At 46.4% G+C, this 26,953-nt stretch overlaps 1 protein-coding gene across 1 annotated transcript in view; it reads left to right on the top strand.

Moving 5' to 3' along the window:
• The window catches only part of ADAMTS9 (ADAM metallopeptidase with thrombospondin type 1 motif 9), a 79,882-nt gene that overhangs the window by 21,144 nt on the left and 31,785 nt on the right, over positions 1 to 26,953 (top strand). Inside the window, exons 12-28 of the mRNA XM_030458369.1 lie at positions 4,107 to 4,252; positions 10,544 to 10,725; positions 10,845 to 10,981; positions 11,549 to 11,666; positions 11,931 to 12,026; positions 14,754 to 14,920; positions 15,035 to 15,164; positions 15,680 to 15,806; positions 17,307 to 17,517; positions 18,615 to 18,779; positions 19,912 to 20,076; positions 20,969 to 21,088; positions 22,537 to 22,632; positions 22,781 to 22,948; positions 23,137 to 23,421; positions 24,024 to 24,185; positions 24,780 to 24,956. Coding sequence (XP_030314229.1) covers positions 4,107 to 4,252; positions 10,544 to 10,725; positions 10,845 to 10,981; positions 11,549 to 11,666; positions 11,931 to 12,026; positions 14,754 to 14,920; positions 15,035 to 15,164; positions 15,680 to 15,806; positions 17,307 to 17,517; positions 18,615 to 18,779; positions 19,912 to 20,076; positions 20,969 to 21,088; positions 22,537 to 22,632; positions 22,781 to 22,948; positions 23,137 to 23,421; positions 24,024 to 24,185; positions 24,780 to 24,956 — 2,652 coding nt within the window. The remainder of the gene's footprint in view (positions 1 to 4,106; positions 4,253 to 10,543; positions 10,726 to 10,844; positions 10,982 to 11,548; positions 11,667 to 11,930; positions 12,027 to 14,753; positions 14,921 to 15,034; positions 15,165 to 15,679; positions 15,807 to 17,306; positions 17,518 to 18,614; positions 18,780 to 19,911; positions 20,077 to 20,968; positions 21,089 to 22,536; positions 22,633 to 22,780; positions 22,949 to 23,136; positions 23,422 to 24,023; positions 24,186 to 24,779; positions 24,957 to 26,953) is intronic.

Here is a 26,953-nt window from a genome sequence, read left to right as displayed (position 1 = left end):
GTCCAGATCTAGAGAAAAATGACTGAGATGGTTTTTTATACTGAAGCTTTTCAATAAGAATGCTAGTTAGTTTTTATCATTTGTGTCTGAACAAAAATATTCTCCATCTGGGTCTAGTGAAGAAGTATACTCACTCTGCAAGTGCAGCTTGCAGCTCACTGAGTGCAGCTCACTCTGCAAGGTATAGCTTAAAAATTTGCTTTTCTGGCCATTAATGATCAACAGTTAAAAGGTTTCTTTTAGTGTTTAGTCAACACTTTCATTCATAATCTGTCAAATATACTCTAATAAAAATATCTGCTTGCTAATTTAGATATGATTTTCCAGGTAGGAAGTGCATTTCCATGGTAATTAATCTTCTGTTACATGTATCTGAAAAGTTAATTGTTCGATGACACTTGACTGATTTCCTCCAAGACAATGGACATAATATATTAATTTGCCTCCCTTTCTTAGGGAAAAGTGCATTCAACACATTTGTTTTTATTGTTGAGAATGCTGGTTGGAAATCCTATTCCTCTGCTACTCCTTAGAGCACCAATAGTTAATGTTTACATGTAAACTCCTCCTTACTTTGAGACTGGAGGTAAAGCTTAGGCATATGTGGAGTCCCTGTAACTTGAGACTTTGTGTCTTCAGCTTCTCCATCAATCAGCTCAGGGCCTGCTGACCACTGGAAGCACAGAAATAATGATGCTCTTGAAATTTCAAAAAATTTGGGCTGCAGTTTTGTTCCACCAGACCCTTGGATGTGACCAGAGTGATGTGCAAACAACTGCACTTGAGCAGCCCAGCACCTCCCTGGAGTTACCTACCCTGTGTCAGCCCAGAGTCAGTGTCCAGCTGCATGGCTCTTAATAAAGACCATGTCAGCAAAAATATTGCAGGCTACAAATTTAGACAATTTGACAAGTTTAGACAAATGAAGCAAGTGTGACCTGAATTTCTCAGCAGAGAGCAGATGGGCTCTTAAGAAAAGCCAGTGCAGTCTGCTTGTGTTCAGGCTTTAGAATGTGTTCTCACAAAAAGGCTTTGAGGAGTAATTCTTGTGTCTACATGTTGGTCTGATTCAAGCTTAAGGTTTGGATCATCATAAGCTTTTTCCTCAGTGTTTATTTGGGCTTGTCAAGTGCTGAGGTGTGAGTCTGGAGTGTTTTTTGTTGGAATAAATCACTATTTTGGTACTCTGTTGTGGCCAGGAGCCTCATCAGACAGCTGCTTGCTGACTAATGCCTTGCCCCAAGTCTGCACGTTTCAAGCCTGTGATATATAGGTTGGCAGATGGAGAAAATACCATGCCATTTTTTATGGAGATATCTTTGGAAATGAGGGAGTTTGAATAGCTACGAAAAATCTAGCTGAAACAACCAGGATGTAGATTGAAGCAAGCTCTAAATTTATTCTTTATCAGGGTAACCAAAACAACCAAGGAGCATTATCTTATGCATGTTTTGCATGTGAGGACACGGAATTTGATGTCACTAAAATAAACCCAGCTCAGGGTTTGTCCCTTGCTGGGTGAGCACCAGTCCTGGTGGTTTACAGTGTTTCACAGCACCAGTGCATTGTCAAGTGGAAATAAATCACTGAAAGAAGCTAAAGAGGGTCATAAACTTGGGCCTCTCTCTCTTGTGGTTTTCAGGGTTGTTAAAAGAATGGTAAAAGAAGAGTAGATGAATAGTAATCATTTCTGTCTCCTGTTGTATGGCAGCAGGTAGCATATATGTTATGCATGCATGAAGCTTCACAGCACTTGTCTGCCCCCTGCTAATCTATTCAGCCTAAGTCAGCCCAAGGATGGGAGCTGGATTTGGTGAATTAGCTTGGACTCCAGGGGCAAGACAAAGGAAAGGAAAAGGCTGTTGTAGTGGTTCTCGTCCCTGCCATTGCTCTCCTGCTCAACTGTATGTCTAAGTTATTTTGAGCTTGCTCCAGACAAAAACTCTTTTATTCTCTTTGCTCTCTGATCTGTAAGCTCATAGGAAGAGAAGCCTGGCAGGCGTTTTAGCTTTTCTGTTGTAACTCAACATAAAAAAATTATTTTTTTAAATATAAAAGGCATGAAGGTTGCACAGCCAGACCATTCACAGTTGTAGTTCCAAGAAACACCATTGCGTTTCCATACGATAGTCTTGCTGCTTATTTAAAACAGCTGCTCTTTTTTTTTTCCTTCCCCTCTTTGATTTACCACTAACTCCAAACCCACAATTTTTAATAAAATCAAGGGATGTAGGTGATTTCCTGGTTAATTCTCAACCGTGGGATGGGAGACATATAGTTCATGTCACGGCCTGTTAGGTGTGTGCATTCACTGGTTACCTATTCAGTCATCTTCTCTGGGTCAGTGGTGCTGAGCATGGCTGTGGTTATACATTTAGCTGTGAGCATCAATGTGGCTGCAAGAAGTTCTCTCCCAGGATAACACTCCATTGGTTTGGTGTCATCTCATCCTGTTTGTTGATGATGGCTGTCAGCCCTCTTTGTCTCTATAGGACTGGCACAGGGGTTCCCATCTGGCAGTTTTTCCAACCCTCTAAATGCCAGGAGGATTTGCACAGCATAAGGTTTTGTCTGGCAGCATAGAAATAGGCATTCCAGTTAGTTTTATGACTGCCCTTTACTGTGGCAGGTATTTTTCAGCCAGTTTCACAGAATCACAGAATCATCCGGGTTGGAAAGGACCTCTGAGACCATCAAGTCCAATCCTTAATCCACTGCCACTGTGGTTCCCAGACCATGGCACTCAGTGCCACATTCAGTCTCTTTAAAAACCTCCAGGGATGGAGAATCCACCCCCTCCCTGGGCAGCCCATTCCAATGTCTGATCACCCTCTCTGTAAAGAATTTCTTCCTAATATCCAAGCCAAACTTCCCCTGGCAGAGCTTAAGCCCAAGCCCTCTTGTCTTACTGAGAGCCGCCTGGGAGAAGAGCCTGAATAGCTCTAAGATGGTTCATAAGGGTGTCTAAAACAGGGAATGAGCTCCTGGTGTTTCTTGCTACAACCTTGCTCCCCTGTTGGTGAAAGGGCTGGAAAAACACAGTATGTCAGTAAATTGAACCCTGTTGCCATAAAGACTGTCAGGTGTTTCCCTGCCTAAACAGCACCTGGTGCAGAGAAATATTGCAGGGGAATATTTTAATGATGCACCATGTGTTTTCTTCTCTAAGTCTGTAACCTCTTCTAATTTGTGAGCAATCAACAATGTTTGAGCTTCCTATAATTGCAAGGATTTAGACATGTCTCTTGAGTTTAAATCTGCTTTAGCAAGCACTGTTTGGTGAGAGGGAAGCCTACCCTGCTCTCACAGGTCTTGGGGACACTTTTCCCTCCACAGTGGTGGGGTCAGAAGGTGACTCTCCCCTAGATCTCACGTCTCCTGAAGTCTCTGTAGCCGACCTAGCACGCATACCCCAGAGGGACACAATTTATACCATAAAAATGGAGGATGGGAGCTTGCCAAGATAATTTAAACCAGTTTTCCAAACAAAAGAAAACAAGAGTTATAGCTGGAAAACAAGCATGTAGTCCAGGCTTTGGCAAGTCCTATGTTATGTCTGAGTGAAAAAAAAAATATTTTGGATCAAGGAATTAATTTTTTTTATTTTATTTGCCCTTTGGTTTTGCAAGTTTCCTTTCCCTCTTCTGTTCTGGGGCTTTGTACAGCTGTGGGGAGGTTTGAGTTCTCCCTGGTGTTTTCCCTACTGTCTGTCTCCTCCCCTGACACTGTGTGGTTCCTGCTGCTCTCCAGGAAATCAGATAAGCAGATTTTTTTGAAAAGCCAGCACCTCGAGCGTTGCTGTACTGTTCGGGAACACAGGGTTGCTGTTGTCCTCAGTCTTCTTCCCATAAATCACTGCCACGGACTCTGCAGCTTGCCTCCTCTTCTTCATTTAAGGGTGCAGAGAGGAAAAAATAGGGGGGTGGCCAGCAAAAAAAATGAAAAAGTTAAATTTTATCTGTTTGCAAAAATCCTTGCTGCGTTTAGTGAGTGGCTGAGAAATAAGTAAGCGTGAGTCTCCGCACCCAGCTGTGGTCATGTCAAAGTGATGCAAACCCACCCTTCCCATCTTTCCCACCCTTCCCATCTCTCTCCCTCTCTCTCAGCACTGCCGGTTTGGGATGTGTGTGCCCAAGGAGCGAGAGGCACCGGTGACAGATGGAGCCTGGGGGACATGGAGCCCTTTTGGGACCTGCTCGAGAACCTGCGGCGGCGGCATAAAGACAGCAATCCGAGAATGCAACAGGCCTGAGTAAGTGCCCAGAGAGGAAGCACTGATGGGTGGCATGGGGAAAAGAAGGTGGATTGCCCAAAAAGAATCCCCCTTGGCTGTGCCCATCCCCTATGGAGACTGGTTACTTTGTCCCAGGGATTGGTGGCTTTGTTTGGTATGGATGAGGCTCATGTGAATCCAGGAGGAGCTGGTGGCAGGTTTGGTTTGTGGGTAAAGTGCCCTAGAAAGTGATCAGTTCAATGGAGAGAGAGGGAAAAACTAATACCTGCACGGGTTTATTCCCTCCTGTTTTCTAGAGGAGGCACAGCTGGGCTCTCACTGCCAAAGGTATTTTTCCTCCTCCAAAGCTGTGGATCAGAAGGGAAGGAGCCATGTTTTTATCCATTTTTCACCATTTTACTCCAGCTGTTCCTACAGACCAGATCCTTTATTCAAGTTTCCTACAGTTTTACTCCTGCTTTGGCTGGTTTTGAAGCAGATCCTTTTTACAGTTACATGTCATCTGGCACAGACCAGCCAAACCTCAGCAGAAATCTGTGCCCCATTAAAAAGTGGCTCTCAAAAATGTTTGCTGTCAGCCTGGAATGCAAAATCCTGCACCCACTGTAATGGCAAGGAATTTTGCCGTGGGCTTCAAGGAGATGAATATGTGGCCAGTGAAATATTAGTAATAGGTTAAGCAACTGGTATGAAAACAGCTTGTTTACATGAATTATGAACTGTGCTGGTTTCTGGTTAACTGCCTCCTTTCAGCCTGGGAGGGTGGGCAGGATGCTTTCCAGGCTCTTATTTGGGACTGAGACATGGAAAGGAGAGGGCTCAGTGGAGATGGTGGGACTAAAGGCTCTGAAAAACATTGAGCAAGGCTCATTCCACTTTCTCATCCATGGTGCTGATGGTTTACTGCCAAGAAAATTGCCATTAGTGATGTGGCAGTGACAGGTTCATCACTGATAATAGGAGAAGGGAGAGCTTGAACCTGCAGCACCGGTGGTGAAGTGACAGGAGAGGCTGGCTCAGCACAGCTGGGGAAGTGTTGAAAGAGAAGAGAAAGGTTGAGGCTAAGGAAATCAGACACCAGCATGTAATTAAAATGATGCTGAGAAACACACAAGTGCAAAGGAGTTCTCATCTCATTGTGCTGAGTCAGCACACTCTGTTTGGTCTTCCAGTAGCCATGGAGACACAAAAATATAATATCTTGCCACATGCAAAAATAGCTATGCTGCTGAGCCTTTGGATGCTGGCAGGGAGACGCATTCCCATCTTCTGGAATAGGAGAGGCATCTGTCTGGACGTTTTCTCTTTTTTTTTTTTAATAGAAAATCTCATTTATCCTAAAGGGTAGCCAAGGGATTTAAAATTCCATTTACTCTCATAGCTTGTGTTTTGCATCTTGGTGTTTCATGAGGCACATTATTGTGACTGGGATTTGCAAAGGCACCTCAATACATTAGGCACTGAGCTGCCTGTGAAATGCCCTCTGTTTATATATAAAGTAGCAGTAGTTATTTTCCAGGTGCCCATTCTAGGGTCCTGTAGCCAGCAACTGGCCCCTTCTCCAAGCCCTCACGACATCTCTGCAGGGAGTCATCTGTCCTGGCATTGTCCACAGAGTTTTTCACTGGCTCTGTTGCTTTGTCCCCCTCCTTTGACATCATAGCAGGGGCTCCCACCATCTGTCTCCTTGTTATCATGGGCTGCTGAGATGATGCAAGTGGATGGACATGGCTGGGTACCCTCCTGCCTCTCCCACTGATCAAAGTACTTTGAAAATATACAGAACAGGTCAAGTCTCTTTCTCCTCTGTTGTAGAAAGCAGCAAAACCATCCCAGATACCTTGAGTAACACAAAGGATAGTTTTTAAGTCTTTTAGACTCAAAGATGGTTTATCTTATTAAAATTTTTTTTTGATGTGCATGAAGAGCAGGGATGGTATCTTGTATGCCAGTTAAATATTATGTTAAAGCTGACACTACAAACAAACCCCTCCCTGCCACAGTACAGAAAACAAGGCTGCAGCTCCTGCCCCTGCTGGTAATCTGTTCTGACACCTACGTGGACAAGAATCTTGCAGGGCTACAGGAAGCTGTGAGCCTCTGAAATGGCAGCAGTCTGTGTTTTGACAGCCACTGAAGGAATGTTTTAGCTAACCAGACCAGACCCTTCCCACCAAGATTGCCTGCTTGGGAATTACAGGCTGGCTGGTACAGACAAGGCTGTGGTGCAAGTCCTGGTTTTCAAAGCAAGGCAGAATGATGGGGAACAGGCAAATTTCAGGAGATGTCAATGCCAGGAGCCCTGTTCTCAGGAATGGTTTTCTGGATGGGGGAGTTTTATCTCTGGACATGAGTCTGATCACGTCTGGGGTTTAGTCCGTCACAAAAGTATCCACCTGTGCTGAAAGCTGTCTGAGCTTGGCATGTAAACACAGCCATAGATGACTCTGCTGGCCACTGGCACCACATGTATCAATTCCCAGTCCCAGGGCTTCCCAGGATGCTGGAGAGGAGATCTCAGGCTGCTCTGTGCACACTAGAGCATCACAGATAGCTGTGCAGCCACTGAGCCAGCACAGGCACTGGTGAGCATGCAGGTGAACGCACAAACCCTTCAGCCTGGTCCCCAGGGTCCCTCCATTACCCCTGAGCACTCAGCACATGCCAAACCCCTAAAAATCCCATGTCTCTGAGATGTGTCTGGAGCTGGTGGTACTGGGAGCTGGGCTTTCCTCAAGGGAAAACCTTCCAGGTTGGGAATGGCAGCTGATGCATTAAGTGTTGTGTATTTAAAAGCTGCTAGGGTGGGAGTGGGGATGAGACCCCACTGTTCCCCAGGCCTCTTCCCTGTGTCCTGAAAGCATCTGATGTGCTGGGAGGAACACAGGGAAGCCAGGGTGTGAGCAGGAGCTTTATGAGGGGAATTGGGTTAGATGGAAAGCAGGTCCACACTGGCCATTTGCTGATCATATGGATGATCCAGAGACAAGGAAAGTCAAGAAAGACCAAGGAGGTTTCTATGTGTGCACTGCATTCCCTTCTGCCTCTGTAGGATATCATTGGTGGTTATCCATAAAAATATTATGGAGTGTGAAGTATCCCATGTTCCTCTGGGACATGGAAAAATTCATCTGATATGAGGCTGACTTATATTTCAGAGTCAGCTCTTTCTGTTTACTCAGAGTCTGTAGAAAGCAAGGCTGGTTTAAAAACACCCTAAAACTGTCAGTGTGGTTTGGGGCCATTTTGAAATGTTGGAAGTGAGAGTGAGCTTCAGCCCTGAATGTTGGCTGTGGGGAGATTTACTGCCACAATTATGAAGCTGACAGTTTGCAACATGATGGCAAATTTTAGCATCCCTCAGTTTGCATTGTGTCCATGTGTTCAATGTTATCTCAGTCTCATGGGTCATATCTAGAGAAAAAGAAACTATACAGTAGCTTAGGATCATTGGATTTTGTTAGACACATCCATTAAAAAAATAAAAAGTTCATGTTCTTTTTTAACTAACTTAATATTTAAAAGTCTCACTTTAATTAAATTGATTTATATTGGAAGCAATGCAGCTATCATAAAAATATTGTAATTGCAATTTTTAAAAAAGAAATGGCCTATCAGAGCTTTGCATAACTTAGAGCCTTTATCAAGCTGCAACAGTCCTGCTGTGGTATAAATAATTTCAAAGTAAAAATGGTGAATCCTGTGGGCTCACCAAGGTCTGGAGTGTCCTGCTGCCACAGCTAAGAATGTCCCCATGTGCTGTCTAGTGAGATGGCCGAGGGGTCCCTTTGCAGCCAGAGGGAGATAAGATACATGGAAATAGTCTGCAGGATGGCCTCCAGAAGTGGAAAAACCCCAGAAATCACCACCTGGCCTGCAAGGGGTGAAAAGTCAATTCTGGAGTGGTCCCAAGCATGCTCAGTTAAATTAAATGAAATTTCTTGTCACACCAAGGTGGAGAATAGACTAAATCAGTGGAAACTGGGTTTAGACTGGCTTTGCTCCAGTAGGAATTGGTGTGAAATCAGCCTGTAAACTGAAACCTGCACAGGGGGCTGTGCACTTTTTGGTGTTTTTAGTGCTGTCACTTGCTTAGCTGCAAGCACCAGAGACCTTTGGCAGTGACACATGTTTAGTTTCCAGGTGGCATGTGAGAGCTGCCCTTAGAGCAAGGAGAGCTCCTGTTACCAGCTACTGCTCAGAGCTCTGCCCAAGGGCAGATCAGACCCTTTGGCATTTAGGATAGGCTTGAGGGATCATCACCACAGCAGTGCATGGATCAGGCAGGAGAGGAGGATGCTGGAAAAATCCCACGTGTGTGTAGCTGCTCATGCTCTGCATCTCGCCCACAGCTTCTGGAGGAGGCAACTCCTTCTGCCAGACTCCTGAGGATCCCTGGTGTGATGCTGATGGAGTGGTGGGAAGTCTCCCTGCCCTTTTTCAGGTTATCTTTTAGCAAGTGGAATCTTTGCTGTGCCTCCATTTCCCCGTTAATTTTACAGGAACTCTGCTGCTTGAGTCACAAATAGTTTTCAAGCATTAGAGTGAAGAATTGTGATTTGTGGCAGAGCAGCCACTCCTGGGCTTCATAGGTGGTTGATGCATCTGTACTTCAAGAGATGCTAAAAGCTGTGTTCAGCTGTAGGAGCTGCTTGACTTGCTGTGTGTAAAGAGCCTCATACATGTGCAGAGAATTTCTGTCTCTTCATCTGGAAATATCAGCTGCTTGCAGTGTGGAGGGCTTGCAGTGGGCATCTCCATGCTAAGGGAAGAGGCAGTTCCTCTTTATCACTCATTGGTTTGTGTTTTGGAAGGTCTCCAGCAAACCAGTTTTCTTCCTGAGGATGTTCAATGGGAAGATGCACTCAGCCAGCATCCCTGGGGCATTGATGGGCATCTGGTCTCAAGGCAGAGCTGATCCTAAAGAAAAATTCTGAAAGGCAGGAGGTGTGGGTGCCAGCACTTTAGCACCTAGCTTTACTGATCTGTCCTCCTTGCTAGTGCAGGTGCTTGTTCCAGTCAGAGGTTGTCTAGAAGATGCAGGATTAATGGTTCCTTTGCAGCAGAGGCTGTAGCTGGGCACAGACACCATCATGAGCTTCAAGGGCCACTTTCTACTTCTGTACATGTGCCCCACTACAATGTGGCAGCTCCAGCTGCTCCATTGACTCCTCTGAAATGGGCTTTTAAAGGGAGAGGCTGGGGCTTAACCTCATCTGATGGAGGCCTCCCCATGCTGGTGGTTGGGTTGCATGTTATCTTCATCTCCCTTCACTGCAGGTCCTACTTGGTCTAATTTTTCCCCTTTTGGTAATTACATCTTTGCCTGAGTTGAGCCTGCCAACATTTCATCCAGATTGCAATATTTTTCCTCTGTAACACCTGTGAAAAGCAGGTAAATAAGGAGAGTAAATCAAATAGCTTGTATTCTAAGGGTACTTTCCTCACAGCATTGCTGAAAAGGAGCCCTCACCAGGAGGGTGCCTTTTGCTGGGCTCCTCTGATGCTCTCCATGCGCAGCTCCTACTCAGCTGCTGTCAGCAGCTGGATGGGAGAGGCTTTTTCTGTCCCCAGAGTGAGCTGTTATCTGGCAAAGGCTCTGTCTGCATGCAAGGACAAAAATAGTTTCATGACTACAGCCCTGAATCTGTGAGTTGAGAAATTCAGAATGAGAATTTCTCCTCAGCTCATTATCTGCTGGCTTTTATGTGACCTGAATGATACCACTGTTCCCAGTTTATACCTGAGGCATCTTATTATAAAAGAGAGGTAAAGTATTTATTGGCCATATTTGGTACTTTCTGGAATACATGGAGATACAGTTGTTTTAAAGTGTCTAGAAATAACATTTCCTCCATTTGGGGCTAGAAAACCTGAAGAACTAATTGCTGCCTGGCCTTGCAGCCTCCACAGGGGAGCTCTTTCTCCATTCTGCAATGATTTTTGGTTGTTTGCAACCCAGCAGATCAGAATGCAACCTCCCAGCCACAAAATCCATGAAATTGATGGTCCCATATGGGAACCCTCAGCGTGAAACTAAATCCCCAGTTAGGGAAGAGGATGTTGCTTTTTTATCTGCGTTTCTCCCTACTTCTGCTTTCATCAGAGAGCAAATATTCCCTTTTTCATCCCATTTCAGCATCGTGTGTATGGTGGTTTTTATTAGACGCCTGCATAATCTTTCCTGCTGGAATCAGCCTGGGGTATGGATTGACAGACACAGGGAAAGGCAGAACCCACACAGTGGTGTTGCAGATCCCGACTGTGCCGGCCGGGTCGCATCACTGCCACAGCCCCTTCTTTCTGCAGGCCTAAAAACGGGGGCAAGTACTGCGTGGGTCGTCGCATGAAGTTTAAATCCTGCAACACGGAACCGTGCTCGAAGCTGAAGAAAGATTTCCGGGATGAGCAGTGTGCTGACTTTGATGGGAAGCACTTCAACATCAACGGGCTGCCCACCAACGTGCGCTGGGTTCCCAAATACAGCGGCAGTAAGTGGCGAGGAGGGGGCGGGGGGCGGAGGAACTGCCAATCCCACCTCCTGCATCACCTCCTGGGGGTGATGGCGTTTGGATAACGTGCCTCTGGGTTTTTTCCCTCCCACCCCCAGTCCTGATGAAGGATCGGTGCAAGCTGTTCTGCAGGGTGGCAGGGAACACAGCTTATTATCAGCTGCGGGACCGCGTCATCGACGGGACGCCCTGCGGCCCCGACACCAACGACATCTGTGTGCAGGGGCTTTGCCGGGTAATTATTTCCCCTTCTTTTTAGCCAGGGTGTTGGCAATTTTGTGTGGCACCTCTGCACCTTGCTCCATCCAGTTGTTGGTGTTCCCAGCTGGAGCTGGTGGCAACCTGTGGGTTTGCAGAAGAGCTGTGCGTGGATGATGTCTGTACACCTGCCCTAAGCTACTGAGGGATGTGATGGTCCAAGCCCGAATCCAAACGATGCTGCTTTGTGTGCTCAGCTCCAGTCCTTCCCACTCAGACCCCAAAGCCCCTTACGTTTCCATTCACAGTTACTTTTCACACTTTTCTCTATGGGAACAGCAACAATGCAAGAAGATTTTTATAGTGAAGGCATTGCCTAGTGCAAATGGCACTTTTGATTTTTGCTTTATAAAAAAGCCTTTTGTTTGAAAATAATGTGGGATGGCCACACTTTAAGTCAGTGGAAAAATGTGGGGAAGCAAAACAATTTGTCTCACTGCAGCCTTTTGCATACAAAGCTTTTGTGTGTCTTAATTGGGAGGTTTGTAAATGCTGTTCTAGTCTGTATTTGCTCAATCTGTTTTTTTCAATTTCTCTCTTAAAGCAAGCTGGATGCGATCATGTGCTGAATTCAAAAGCAAGAAGAGATAAATGTGGTGTTTGTGGTGGGGATAATTCTTCATGCAAAACTGTTGCAGGCACATTTAACACGGTGCATTATGGTAAGAATCTGTTGCTAAAAACTTTATTGTGAAAAATGCGAGTCTATAAAAGCCATTACCACACTTAATCTACAAAAACACTGATGTAAAACACAAAATCCTTCTAGCTATAGCATATTCCATTTTATAACTATTTATGCTATCCCTAAATGAAAAGTATTGGCTTGTGTAATGTGAGGTAATTTTCCTCATTTCCCTTCCCCCAGTAAAAAGCAAATTAAATGTCTGTGTAACAGCCTTGACTTTCTGCTAAATCTTTTCTAGGCTATAACGTTGTAGTCCGCATCCCAGCTGGTGCAACAAATATTGATGTGCGTCAGCACAGTTACTCAGGGAAACCAGAGGATGACAACTACCTGGGTGAGCTGCAGTTCTTGCTTTCCTTCAGAGCTCTGCTTTAGTGTCTGATTGTGATGATATATCTACAGGCAGCTCTCTGCTGAGGAGGAATAATTCATTTAAGGGAGATGTTTTGTTGCCTAGAATTTAGCTCATATGTATGTAAACCATTAAGCCTTATCTTGCCTCTTTTTTTTCTTGCTATCCATGATGCAGTTTGGGAAGCTTACAATTTATAGTAGCATCTTAGAGTGCCTCTGGGGCTGGGGAAGGACTATCAAGTCCAGACTGTAGTTGAGAGCTGAGGAACAAAGCTGGGAGCCAAACAGGTTTCTCAGTTCTGCTGTAGCTTCCTCATCACAGCTCAACACATCTCTGCTGTCTCTGTGCCTTGGCTGGAGAGTAAATATGCCATACCCTGAAAGACGTGTGTACAAACAAGTCAAAAGAGGATTTATTTTCTGCTCTTGTGAGAATAATCATTCTGTTTTCACTTAGGCTGAGCCTGTCTTGTCCCTGCCTGATAGTCATCTGTAACCATAATGAAATACCCTGCACCAAAATTGTTTATTTGATTTAAACCTAACAATCCCTTGGCCTTTGTCTGTTGGACATTTGTAGTCACTGTTTTCTCTACTCTGTGGCTATGTCTTCAGAGCCTTGTGGTGCTGTGTTAGCCCAGTCTGCTGCATGCACAGATGCTTTTAGCATGGCCATGTGTCTTTATTTTTAACCATGCTGATCAGTCTTCCACCCCACAGCGAGTTCTGTTTGGGTTCAATAGTGGAGATAACACAACCACACATTGTGATTGATGTTACACCTGCCAGTCCAAGGCTGGTTTGGCCGTGAAGCCCTCATTGTGTCCCTCAGAGTCTTTTCAGGCTGCTGATGGAGCAGGGAGTCAGGTTGTGGCCCCGTGCTATCCCAGCTGGGTGGCTGTTCTGGGGCTCTGTTCCCTCTTCTTGCACACATAGTGCCAGGTGCTGCCAGTGGCCCTGTATTTTCATCCCTGAGCAGAATTTTGTTTCATCTCACAGAATCCCTGAGCTGTTGAATGTTTTTTGCAAAATATGGGGCTCACCCAAGTGCTCGCTGCAACTGGGAAAGAGCTAAAAGCAGGACAAGGCTTGGTCGTTCCTAAGCCCATTGAACTAAAGGTAAAGGAACTAAAGGTAAAGGAACTCACTTGAGAAGCAAGAAGGGGCAGCTACTGCGCACCAAAGGGAAAGGGTGCTGACAGCTTTGGCAGTCACTCTGAAATGCCATCCATGTGGTTGGACCCTTCATTCAGGCTAAAAGCTGAATGAGTCTTCCTTGTCCTCATTCCCAGCCAGGGGTCACGCGAGGCTGCCTGTCCCTGCACGCACCCGCCCGCATCCAGCCCCCTCGCATCCTTTCTGCATGTCACAGCAACAAAATGGGCTGGGACAATGGGAATTGCACCTCAGGACCAAGAAAACCTGACTGGGGTTTTCCATCCTGGGGGAGGGACATGCATTTCATTATTCATCTTTGCCAGTAAAACAGTCCCTCCCTGTGTTGTGCCTATTCCAACTAGTTCCCCCCAGAAGGAGCCCCAGAGAACTTCCCAGCTCTTCTTGGAGGGCCTTTAATCTTCTTGGGAAGCAATGAAGTCAAATCTTCTTTAATGTTGCTTTAATATTGCTGGGAAAGCATCTCTTCACATTAGGCCTGACTAGAAGCAAATGAGAAGTGTGCATGTGTCCGCTTATTTTGCAGCTCACTGAGTGTGAAATCTTGGGCCCTCAGTACTGTGAACCTTGTAGCTGCTTAACAATTTAGGAGGAATTTGATGTTGTCATCAAGTCCAAGACATGTACCTACTGTTGTAGGAGATACAGTAAATGGGAAGGAATCTTTTAATGAGTTTTACTACTGCCTAATGACATTAAGCCTCCAAAGTGTGGAATTTGATTAAGGATAGCATCTGTTTTGTGATTTTTTTCCTCCATTTATGTCTGTTTGCTACCAACCGTTTTTTTGCTTCATTATCTCTCCTTGTTTGGTGTAAAAACCTTCCCTTTGGTGTTTTGGTGTTAAGTTTAGATTTTTCAGTACAGAGGCTTTGTAGTAATGTAGCTATGATGGGTGAAATGGTGGGGAAACTAACTTAGGAAATTAGCTACATAATCGCATTAGTGTGAAGTTGTGCAGCAGACTGCTGTTTTCAGGAAACTGTTCCTTTTATAAAGCATTTAGGCTTTAAGCCTCCAGTGCTTTCACATACCTTAAGATTTGGAATAATAAAAAGTACAGAGGGGGAGGAGGGAGAGAGAGACATGGGGAGATACTGACCAAACTCCCTGTAATTATCTATGAAAAATGATGCTTGGGCAATTAGAGTACATGCATTTACACTAAGAACAAACCTGGAACCAACAGGGAAGCCACCCCATCCATGCAGCTATGGGGAGGAGGATTTCTGTGGTATCTGAGGGGATAGAGACAGTGTGTGCCATGTACAGCAGCTAGCCTGGCAATTTTGGGCACCTCAGTTATAGCTTAATTATTTAGCAACATCCTCAGGCATTAAGCCCTCATTTTAATGAGGCTCTCTGGTGGAAAAAGAAGGCACAATGTCTGTAAGAGCTCTGCTGCTCTCCTTACATCCTTTCTGTCTGAGAGTGCCCAATGAAAGGCATCCCTGAGCCCACATGACCCACATTATTGTGTACGTATGAGTTAATTCTGCGTCTTTAGTTCTTGTTTTTTGCACCTATGCAGCCTTATCTAACAGTCAAGGAGACTTTATATTAAATGGAGACTTTGTCGTCAGTATGTTTAAAAGGGAAATCAAAGTTGGGAATGCTGTGATCGAATACAGTGGATCGGATAATACTATTGAAAGGATTAATTCTACAGATCGGATTGAGCAAGAAATAACCCTCCAGGTGAAGTATATGTTGTGCATGTGGAAAAGTCTGCCCAGCATGATTGGACTGAAAATAGTGGGTGGAGACATCTGTTGATTTACTCTGCTTCATATTTTTTTTTTTCCCCATCAGGTTTTATCAGTGGGCAATTTGTACAATCCTGATGTTCGTTACACTTTTAATATCCCCATTGAGGATAAACCTCAGCAGTTCTACTGGAATGCGTATGGCCCCTGGCAGCCCTGCAGTAAGCTCTGCCAAGGTGGGTGCTTGGGAGGGCTTTAAAGAAGACAGTTTTGTCCTGGATTCATCTGGGATCAGGGCAGTGCTGTTAAATCCCTCTCCATTTGCTTTCTTTGGGATTCTTACATTATGGACATGGTTGTTCCCCTGGCTGTAGCAGTAGGTGTTACTGCAGCAGGTGTAGCACTTGCTCTGCTGCCTCGTGGCTTCAGAGCAAAACACCTTTATCCCCCATCCAGGTTAAGCCTTGCAGTCTGCTTTGCAGATGAGGAAGCTCAGTCACAGAAAAGGTTATGTGGTGTTTCCTAAGGCTGCAGAAGGCATTGGTGTCAAGTTTTGGGTCTGACTCCCAGCCGTTCCCCCCTGCCCATGCTGACCCTGCTGAAGGTGCAGAGCCTGTCCTTGCCTCCTCTGCACAACATTTAAAAACATCATGTCTCTTAATTGCTAGTCTAAAAGCAGTGAGCAAAATAACTGATTTGATTGCTTTCCTGCATGACTTAAACAACATGCATTGGGGTTTTTTCTGCATAGGAGAACGCAGAAGGAAACCTGTGTGTACAAGGGAGTCAGATCAGCTCACGGTGTCAGACCAACGGTGTGATCGGATGCCCCAGCCTGACCCCATCACCGAGCCCTGTGGCACAGAATGTGAATTAAGGTGCACTCTGCTCAGCTGTGTGTATACATTGCATCATATATTTACTGTTTGTCCCTCTTTCCTTTCACCTCTCTCTCTAATTCCTTTTCTCAGCAGCCTATGTTAGACTTAAAAAAAAAAAAAAAAAACCAAACCAGAAAAGGATTAGCAGTTGCCTCTTTGTCAACTGAGAGGGATTGACTTCCACCAGCTGTGTTTTGAGAGGCGCTTTTCTACATGTTCGCATTTCTCTTGTTAGACTAAATTAGGGCTAACTATTTAAAAAATTCATCTAATGTTGAAAAACCTCCCCGTGCCATACACTGCCTGAAGTTCGCATCTGCCTGGATCAGAAATGCTCAGCACTATCCTACAAACATCCTGCGAAGAGGGAAAAACATGCTCAAAGCATGAGTGTAACTAAGTCTTGGATTTATCCTCATTTGCTTAAAGAAGAGAATATACTTAAGTGAAGAGCAGGCTCGGGGCTGGCGGAGCATGGTCTAAATCATTACAACCCATTTTCCTTTAAAAACCAATCTGTTTTCTTTTCTGGAGCTTAAAGGTAGTGGCATTAAATGCCTGCTGGTGAAGCACTTCAGATGGCCTTGTTTCCCCAGGGGCTTCTCTGGTGTTAAACCGGAGGCTGGAGAGGGGCTGGAGGTTGGGTTGTCGCGGTAACAGCTGTTGTTGCCATTGCAACAGGTTGGAAACTTGAGAAGGGCAAAGGCAGGAGTTTGAAAAGCCGGCAGGGATGTGAAGGCTCCTGCCATTCAGGAGCTATTGACTCCAAATCCCCTTGATCTCATTCTTCTCCTAGCTGAGCTGCAGTTTGCTCTCTGGGCTTAGGAGAAGGGCTCTGTGCTCCCAGCACAGGAGCTTGTGAAAGCCTGGGGGGACTCCAGGACCTGCTGGGGACAACCCTAGAGCCCCACCCCAGCTCCTGCTGACTCCAGAGTGTCTGACATCTCCCTGGATCAGGCCTCCTGTCCAGCATCTCTTGCCAGAGCTGGGGTCAGGGCTATCTCCTTGAAGGCTACCATTGCCAGCCCTTTGCTGCTCAAGGAGGCACCAGAGCAGGAGTCCACCCATCATCTAAGAGTCAACAACCCTAATTCCTGCTGACACCTCTGGGGCTTGTGTGTCTTGAAGCAAGTCATTCATGGGTGTTTTGGAGAGCTGGAATTGTTTTGCAGGCAACCTGGTTTGAATATTGAGGCTTTTCTGCCCATAAGAGAGACACGGTGACAGTTTTTTTCCTTGCAAGGAGCAAAACCAGGGTTGATTTCTGCAGGTTTTTTGAAGCCACAAAGCACTGGGAAGTATTGTGAAGAGCCAAAACTTCCAGTTCAAGAGTTTAAATTCCTTCTTTACATCCAACACCCACAAGCACATCACCTGCAGAGTCCCTGAGCCCTGCAGCTCCTTCTGCCTCTGCTGCTCCTCTCCAAGGCAGGTGCCTAGGCATGAAATCCTGGGTGTTCGCTGCATCAGGGCTGACATTTGCTTTCCTTGGCTCAGGTGGCACATCGCGAGGAGGAGCGAGTGCACGGCCCAGTGCGGGCTGGGGTACCGCACCCTGGAGATCTTCTGCTCCAAGTACAGCAGGGTGGAGGGGAAGATAGAGAAGGTGGATGACCGGTTCTGCAACAGCCAACCCAAACCCAGCACGAGGGAGAAGTGCACTGGGGACTGTAACGTGGGAGGGTGGAGGTACTCGGCCTGGACTGAGGTAAGGGATGCTTGGAGGCACAGCGGACACGGGTCCCCTCCTCACATGGGGCTGTCAAGCTGTTTAGGTTGCCCACAGCATAGAGAAGTTGGGCATAGTGATTCTTCTTCTATTCCTTTTGCTGGAGGACACTGTAGTCCAAATCAGCCTGGTAACCCTTCTTTTCCAGTGCAATTAATTTATGCTTTTTAAGCGTGGAATCATGGAATCAGAATTGTTATGGTTGGAAAAGACTTTTAAGATTGTCAAGTCCAACCATTTACCCAGCACTGCCCAGTCCCCCACTAAACCGTCTCAGTACCACATCTATGCATCTTTTAAATCCCACCAGGCTTGGTGACTCCGCCACTGCTCTGGGCAGCCTGTTCCAGTGCCTGTCAGATCATTTGGAAAGAAATTTTTCTTAATATCCAATCTAAAAACACCCATGGTACAACTTGAGGACATTTCCTATTTTTCTGCTATTTGTTACTAGGGATAAGAGACCAATTCCCACTTTGCTACAACCTCCTTTCAGGTGGTTATAGACGGTGAGAAGATCTGTCTTCATTACATTAAACCTTGCTAGCTGTCTTCCTGCTAGCTAGCAGGAGCCAGGAGGACATGTTACCACCAGTGAAGGACTTCTGAAATTTCTTTTCTTTACACTTTTTAGCAGGATGCATTTCCATGGCCGAGAATATTCCTGAATGCAGACCTAGCACTAGAAGAACGAGCCTGGGGCTTTCCAGGGAGGGCAGAGCTAAGAAGGGCAGGCTGGTTAGGGAGAATTAATCTCTCCCCCCCCAAAAATAAAATGAGAACAAACAGCAGCCATTTGAGAGAACTGAAAGGCAACACTCATAAAAGTAATAATGGGGTTATAACCATTTGTGAAACTCATTGCTGTGAGATTTTATTAAGCTTAGCAAGATTGGATTTTAAAAGGAATATATAAAGTAACAGCATGTTACTTAAAGTACAAATTGTTCTTCCACAGGTTTTTCTGCAGTTTCTTGACAGTCCTGACTACAAGGGGATGGGGAAAAGGAAATAAATGGGCTTTCAGCCCGTTAGAGAGTGGCAGAAAGTATTTACTCAGTGTTTCTCCTTCCCAGTGCTCCAAGAGCTGCGGCGGGGGCACGCGGCGACGCCGAGCCATGTGTGTGAACACCTACAATGATGTCCTGGATGACAGCAAGTGCAGCCAGCAGGAGAAGCTGACAGTGCAGAGATGCAGTGACTTCCTCTGCCCCCAGTGGAAAACTGGTGACTGGTCTGAGGTAGGTTCTGGTCATCAGGGTGGGCTCACCCTCTGTCCCCAGGGGATGGTGCTTTCATAGAGAGTGCTGGTTTCCTCATAGCTTTGTCCCTGTTGTGTTGGTGCCTTGGGTGTGGTGGCACTATGCCTCCTGCAGATGGTCTCAAGCCTGTGTACAAGGAGACAGGAGCAAGGCCACTGGCCTTGTTACTGGTCAAGTGGCCATCTCCTTCCCTGCAAAGCCAAAGGGAGTTAGTTCCTCTCCAGTCCTGCAGTAATTTTCCCACAGTTCTTCTGCAGCTTTGGGAAGAAAAATACCTTCTCCTGTCCTCATTTTCCCTTGATACTGTCCTCATGAGCCCTAGCAGCTCCGGCTGTCACTGGAGGGCAGGATTTCACCCTGATAATGTCTTGATAAGCCCTCTCTCTGCTGCTTATTACTGTTACCTCTTCCACTGCTGCTGGTTTCCTTCACAATTCCACAAAACCACGTCTTGATATGGTTTTCCCTGCAGCAGAACCAGGGATGTTGGAGACCAGTCTTCAAAGGCTGCTCATCACCTTTATGGCCAAATATTTCTTGTTTCTATGGATCACATCCTTTGGGGAAATAATGAAAACAATTAAGTGGGAACAGAGATTGTTCTCTCCAAAATGTTTGTCTTCTGGGTCGAGCTGCTGGCAGCCCAAACCATGCTGAGGTGCTAGAAGATATTCTGTTAGCCCAGAGGAACCAAGACCCTCATTGCACACTCTCAGAGCCAAGAAAGGTTTTTGCAAACCTTTGGTTACCCCACCATGCCCAACTAAAGCCCATTGAGCAGTGCTCTGTAGCTTTGCTTTACATCTCACAGCTGCAGGAAGTACAGAGCTTTCTTGGTTTCACTTTGGCCGTGCTTAAGGGTCCCAACCCAGCTGTGCTCCCCACCCTCTGCTCTGGACCAGCTCCTGCCAGCAATCCCATCTCATTGCAAGCCCCTCACATCTTTTATAGCACATGGCCATTAGCTGAGCAGCCACCTCTCAGCACTGGTTTTTAGGTGGTGGTTTGCACTTTGCAGTGGGTCTCCGGGTTTCTTTATTGTCACAAGGGGCAGGACTGAGCTGACAGCACATCCCCAGCACCTTCTGAGCCTCTGCTTTCCTCCTGGCAGTGCCTGGTCACCTGTGGGAAGGGGCACAAGCACCGCCAGACCTGGTGCCAGTTTGGAGAAGATCGGTTGAACGACAGGTTCTGCGATCCTGAAACGAAACCTGAGTCAGTCCAGACGTGCCAGCAGCAGGAATGTGCCTCGTGGCAAGTGGGGCCGTGGGGCCAGGTACTGCAGAATAGCTCTGGAGCTCCAGGCTGGTGGAACCTGGGTGCTGGTGACCCAAGTTGGGTGCTGCCCTTCCCTCCGAATCCAGCAGCATAACTGTGCTGATTGATCTGCACACCAGAGCAGCCCTCTATTCACCTGGGTTCAGTACATGGGCAGCAATAACGGCACCTGCCCTTTGAGCTAAATTTAATCTGTCTCATACTAAATTGGCCAGGATTTAAAAAAAAAGAAGAAAAAAAAAAAAGTTTTCCAAGGTCATGCTCCTAAATCCATATTTAGGCACGTAAATGCGTGGCCTAATTGTCACAGAAAAGCTGTCCCCATTGAATAGCTGTTGTTGCTTTTAATGTTTTCGAGTTTCTGGGTTGGTGAGTGGTTTTTTCTGTTAAAAGACAAGGTGCTTATTTCTCCTGGAGTGTTCTGGCATCTCCTTGTCCACAAAGCTGTTAGCTCTTGACTTAAAGAAAAAAATGGCAACAAATTCAGACCAGTTATCCCAGTCAGACTGATTTCCCATCAGCAAAATTGTTCATTAGCTGCTTGTACTACCGTGGGGCTGAACAGCCAGTTTTAATGGAAGATACAGTGCAGCTTCTACTAGCCTATGATTTACTGTGTGCAGCAAAATAAATCATTTATATGCTCACACCTTCATTCCCAAAGAAGCAAGTCAAGTGTGTGAAGCTCTGGTGTGCATTGTGAATTAAAACTTTGACTTAATTTAAAGCTGAAATGCATGAAATGGAAAGAAACCAGAAGGGAAGCTGGGGTTTATTTTTGCTACTCATGCTGAGTGCCTAAACTCAGGCTGGGCTGATTAATACTTTCCAACCAAAACAGCTACTCAGACCCAGCACTTTTTTCTCCTGTCTCTCCTGTCGTATCCCAGTGCACGAGTACCTGTGGCCAAGGCTACCAGATGAGAGCAGTGAAGTGTGTCGTGGGCACCTACATGTCAGTGGTGGATGATAATGAGTGTAATGCTGCAACCAGGCCAACAGATACCCAGGTAAATCCTGCTGTCCTAGCTCCATCTTGTGATGCATCTCCATGCGTATGGAGAAATCCAGGCTGTAGCTTCAGGGGATGTGTTGCTGCAGCAAAGGCTTGTTCTGAACTCCAGCCCATGCTGAGCACTGCCTTGGTTCTCTAAGAGCTCATGAGCTGAAGAAGCAGCAGTAGATGAATATGGGAACACAATCAGAGAGTAGGAGGACACGTGTCCTGTGGCTTACACAGGGTCTGGGATGCCTGGCAGCAGGACTGGTGATGTGTAGCTGTACTTCCCACAATTCTGGATGCATCCACCCTGGCTGAATAAATTGAGGAGTGTTGTGCACACCCTGTGCAAATCTGCTAAAGTGGTTTTCCATGCTATGGTCGCTGGTAGGTGGAAGCAAACGTGTGAATTCCCATTTCAAGCAGAGGATGTGTCCAGGGTATCTGGAGGAGCTGAATAAAACAGCACATTACCATCCATCTGTCAGCTAGGAGAGTCGTAGCGCTTGATGCCCTGCCCAGCTTCGGTCCCGCATGACTTCACAGGGTTTAACTGAGGCCACAGCACTTAGGAAAGGGCCGGTTTTTTCCCTTGTATGGAGACCAAGTGCACAATAGTCAAGGGGCAACAAGCCCACTTGTCATCAGCCATTGCTTGGCACACACAGCTCCAGCGTAAGTGGAATCACAGCAATGCGGAAACCATTTAAACCATTTATGCCGTTTGTCAAGAGCTGCTCCCTCCCTAGCAGTGACCATCAGTGTTAATTTCCTTTTTGGCAAAGATAGACCCATGCTGATAGACTGCTGATAGACCCATGGAGTAAAGTCATGGCTATTCATAATTTCTGTTGCCAGACCTCCCAGGAGATCCTGACAGGACCAGAGCCCTCCTTTTAGGCATCATACCAAGGCTGAGCAGAATGAAATGCTGTCCCCGCAACCTTGCGTGCTTAGTGTGTGGTGAAGATCAGCATGTGGATGTAGGTGGGCTGGTGGGCTGCAGGGGCATCAAAGGGCTGCAATCAGCTCAGCAATGTAACCTTTATTAAGTGGGATGCAGGTCTTGTGTTGAAGGAAAGCAGCTTTGAAGGGAGATAAAGTTGCTGCTTTGCAGATGTGTATTCATACCAGAGCTCTGTCAATGAACTTTCATCTTTTGCCTCAAAAACATCTGGTTTTAATGCCTGTAGATGGCACATGATTATGGGGATCCCTGTTGTAGGGTTCTGAAGAAGTCAAAAGTCCACCAAGGTTCTGCCTGTGAAGCCCTCAGGGGGTATTGATACAAAGTTTTGCTGATTCACCAAGAGGGAGGACACAAGGAGAAAACCTGCCAACACACAAGCATGGAGGTCACAGATTTTCAAGACGTTATGTGTGGTTGATAATTACACTGAAGAGGAGGGGGTTTAACTGAAACATCTGCAAATTCTTAATTTCCCTCTTTTCCCTCAGGACTGTGAAATAGCAGCGTGTCCTCCCCATCCAAATAGTCCTGAAGCCAAGGCAGGCATTCACAGGACACAGTGGAGATTTGGATCCTGGACACCGGTGAGTGTGTGTGTTCTAATACTCTCAGGATTATTTTACAGTAGACAATGTGATATTTTTTAAGTGCATTTGACCACCTTTTCCTTCCAAAGCTGTTGTAACATATATCAGGAAACTTTCTAGCGGGGTGCTTGTTGCTTTTCCTTAGTGCTCTGCAACGTGTGGGAAGGGTACCCGGATGAGATACGTCAGCTGTCGGGATGACCAGGGCTCAGTGGCCGACGAGTCAGCTTGTTTCCACCTCCCAAAGCCATCAGCCACAGAAATGTGCACTGTGACACCGTGTGGGCAGTGGAAGGCCCTGGAGTGGAGCTCTGTAAGCATCACGCTGTCTCTTGCAGGACAGCCCCATAGACCTCGTTGCTGGGAATGTGTTTCATTAATCTGACCCTTTTCTAAGTGGGGAGATAAAGGTTTTCTGCTGTTTGTTGCTAGCGGTAGCTGGCTGCCTGATTTTTCAAAGCTGGAAATGTGACTGTGTCTCCTTTTCCCACTGTAACGCAGTGCTCGGTGACTTGTGGTCAAGGTAAGGCAACGCGACAAGTGATCTGCATCAATTACAGTGACCAGCTGGTGGATAGGAGTGAGTGTGATCCAGATGACCTCCCTGCCACCGAGCAAGACTGCTCCATGTCTCCTTGTCATCCAAACAGCCATGACTACGGCAGGCCCATTCACCCTTTCCTCTATCCGGATCATCGCCTGAAACTGCACCCCGGAGGCAGCCCCAACCGCAACCGTGCCCATGTACCAGGAGGCAATCAGTGGAGGATTGGCCCCTGGGGTGCTGTAAGTGGCCTGATTTTCTTATTGCTATTTTTTACTTCCTTTTTTCTTTTTTTTTCTGGCCTAACCCAAGGCTTTCTTCAACATCACCACGCAGGGAAAGGGGGAACCCTTCTCCCCTCTCCTCCCAGCAAGCTGCAGAAGGGTGCAGGCATCACTTCCCAGCCTCTCAAGGCAAAAAGCTGATGGCATAATTTTCCATGAGGCAAAAGCCAACCTCTGCTTCTCTGCCATCTCCTGGGATGTTTACAGCTGTGCAGAGTTGTTGCCAAAGCACAGCAGAGCCTCAATGCCAGCTCTTCTCACCCCAACCAGTCTGCAACGCCCAAAGGGAATTAAGCACAAATAGGATGTCAAACACTGCATTAAAGGCAGTGGGGATTACTCACCTGCTTAAAACTATGCTTGTGTTTATTTTCCTTGCTTACTCAGCAGCTAAGTCATTCCACTGATGCTAGTAATAGCAGTTTTTTAACTTAATAATGCCTGTTAGCTGTATTCGGTTTCTTAGCTGCACATTCCCACGGTGCAAGGCACTGGGAAGGAGCTGGGAATGCAAAATTATTCCTGGACTCAATGAAGCTGTGGGCAATTGTGTCTTCCAGTGCTCTAGCACGTGTGAGGGGGGGTTCCAGCGGCGGGTAGTGGTGTGCCAGGATGAAAATGGATACACTGCAAATAATTGCGATGAGAAAAGCAAACCCATGGAGCAGAGATCGTGTGAATCTGGCCCCTGTCCTCAGTGGGCTTATGGCAACTGGGGAGAGGTGAGTGCATCCTGGGCTCCTGGCATGGGGGAAGGCTTTTGTTAGTAAGTAGCTGGAAAATGGGAGAAGAGAGAGGTGTTGCTGTGACATTTATTAGAAAGCTTGGTGCCTGAAAGGCAGCCTCTTTATAGATGAGTGAACCCTAGCAACTGCTTGGTGGTGTTTGCCTTTCCATTTGTCACGGGGAAATTTTCTTCCCAGGCAAAGCAAATTCTACAAAAGTTGAGATTATTTGGTTTTCCTTCTTAAGAGAAGTCTAGTTTAACCAAAGGCCTTTTTTCTTAACAAAAGCACTGCTCCATCCTGAAAATTCACCTGAGATGAACAAATGGGGATGTTAACCTCCAGTATCACACTGGGCCTGGCCATGTAATATCATTGTGGAGCAGCATGCAGAGCTTTGGGAAGAGAGAAAGTAAAGCAGCTGGTGCCCTGTCTGAGGCTCATACAGTGTTTGGGGGGATCTGGCCAGAGTGGGTTGGTTGGGAACAGGAAAAAAGATCAGGTCTTGAGAGGTGCTGGTGCTTCGAGTGACTGGTCAATAATATTTTTGCTGCCCATATAGTGATTCCTCTCTCCTCTGCTGACTTCCAGTGCACGAAGCCATGTGGGGCAGGGACAAGGACACGGCTGGTGGTGTGCCAGCGGCCCAATGGAGAAAGGTTTACAGATCTGAGCTGTGAAATCCTTGACAAGCCACCAGACAGAGAGCAGTGCAATGTGCAGGACTGTCCTAGAGATGCTGCCTGGAGTGCTGGTCCTTGGAGCTCGGTACGGCCATAAACTCTTTCTCTTTGTGAACAGTTTTGTGGATATCCTGTAACAACAGATTTAATTTGCTTCAAACCAAGGTGCTAATGCTTCATGTCTTAAAACTGCACTTAAAGAGAATTATTGACGATATATTCAGAATAATGCCTGTTCAGGAAGGGCTTACATTAGGGGAGCTTGAGTCCTTTAATTTAAAAGGCACTTTCTGCTAAGTAGCCACCTTTGTCCATTTTATTACAGTGTGTGAGCACTGTGCATTGAGAGTCTGGGTTCTGGCTGAGTTCTTTGCATATGGATTTAAAACTTGCCATTTAAGCAGTGCATTTCCACTGAAGTTAAATCGTTCTGATATTTAATGGTAATACTGCACTGTGCACTGCCTAATTTACCAGCCCTGTGTTCTCTGCCAAAAGCAAGATGAGAGAGGACAATGTGTACTGAATGGCATCAACTCCAGAGCATGTACCAGTGTGTATAGATGTGTGTGTGTGCCCCTACGTGTCCCCACACACAGCTCTGTGCATTCACACCCATGCTCTGTTTCTGTTCCTGTGTATATACAATATGAGTGTGATGTACTGTGCAAAGGCACTTGTAAGCTGTTCTCCTGCATCTCTATGTTTCTGGAGTGTTATTGTCTGGCTTGATCTCCAGCTGCTGGTCTAGGTATTGTTAAGTCAGCAAGGGATCAGCAAGGTGGTGGAAGGCTTAAAACCCTGGGAGTTTTCTAATAACAAAATAGCTTTTGGAGCAGAGCTGTCTCACACTGCTCCTTTGCCAATGAAGATGTTTGCTACAGAGATGCTCTTGCAAGGGCAGAGCAGCCCTGAACTGGAGGGCTGGGATGGTATTTGGGGCTTTGAGATTCTCCCTGGCCAGAGCAGAAGCTTCTGCTGGGCACAGAGCCCCAGTGTGCAGCCAGGACTGAGCCCCACTCCAAGGCAAGTGATGCCCCAGGTCACTTCTGATGTGCTGGAAACCATGGACCTGCCGGTTTTGGAGCAGCTTTCCAACAGATGTTCACCTTTATTTTGTGGATTTTGTTATAAAAGCATTTGAAGAAGATTTTAAAAAGAAAGAAATTAATTTGACTCAAAAGCACTTTAGAGATAAAAAAAGGCCTGTTTGTAATGTACTTCCTTAATTGTCATGGTTTGAAAATTCATCTTGCTAGAACAGAGCCACCCTCTGTTTTTCTGTTGGTGCTTTCAGTAACACTCCTCACGGTTTTTATCATACCTCAGTGAGTTAGGCAATAGCCATAAAACTGCCAAACTGGTGTTTATACCGTGCTTCACCAGGACAGGGGGACAGTGATGTGAACTATTTCACTTGAGGTGCTAACGTATCACTCGTACACTGATCTAGCTGGTGCTAAAAATGAGCAAGGTGAGCTAAGCAGTGCTCGCCACCCGTGCCGTGCCTTCCCCACGGAATTCCCTCCTGGGAATGCTCCCAGCCTTTGGTACCTGTGCCTGGACTATTTCCGAGGGTGTGGACAGAGTTGTGTTGCATTTTGGTGTGGCTCAGCGTTGAGCCTCTTCACAGCTGTTGAGGAGCAGGTTCCAGGGCTGTGTCTGCTCCTGGGTGTTGGAAATGCCAGGGGACCGTCCTGTGTTTTGGTTTTGGGGTGGTTTTTCTCACCCAGGAAAAATTCCCTTGACTCTACTAAGTCATATTAACCTTGAGAGGGGGGTCATCCCTTCTTGGATGTCATGGGATGTCAGGCAAACAGGTAGGGGGCAGAGGCATCCTACCCTGTTTGAAGCATCTCCCCCTGGATGCCTGTGGGGCTCGCAGCCCCCCAGCCTCTCACAGGTGAAGGGGCTGCAGCATTGAGCCCCAGTTGTTGGCACAAAGTGACTTGGTTTTTCAGGTCTTAACTACCAAGGTGTCATTTGGCCCTGACATAGGGGACCCCAGAGCTGTTTGAGGACTAATTTGTATCTATGGGGTCAAAAGGGCTTCGTGTCCCTCCTGCAAAATACTCCCCATAT

Source organism: Calypte anna, chromosome 12, assembly GCF_003957555.1.
Source record: "Calypte anna isolate BGI_N300 chromosome 12, bCalAnn1_v1.p, whole genome shotgun sequence".
NCBI lineage: Eukaryota > Metazoa > Chordata > Aves > Apodiformes > Trochilidae > Calypte > Calypte anna.
Note: the sequence above shows the minus strand (reverse complement) of the source record. Positions and strands in the feature narration are given on the sequence as shown.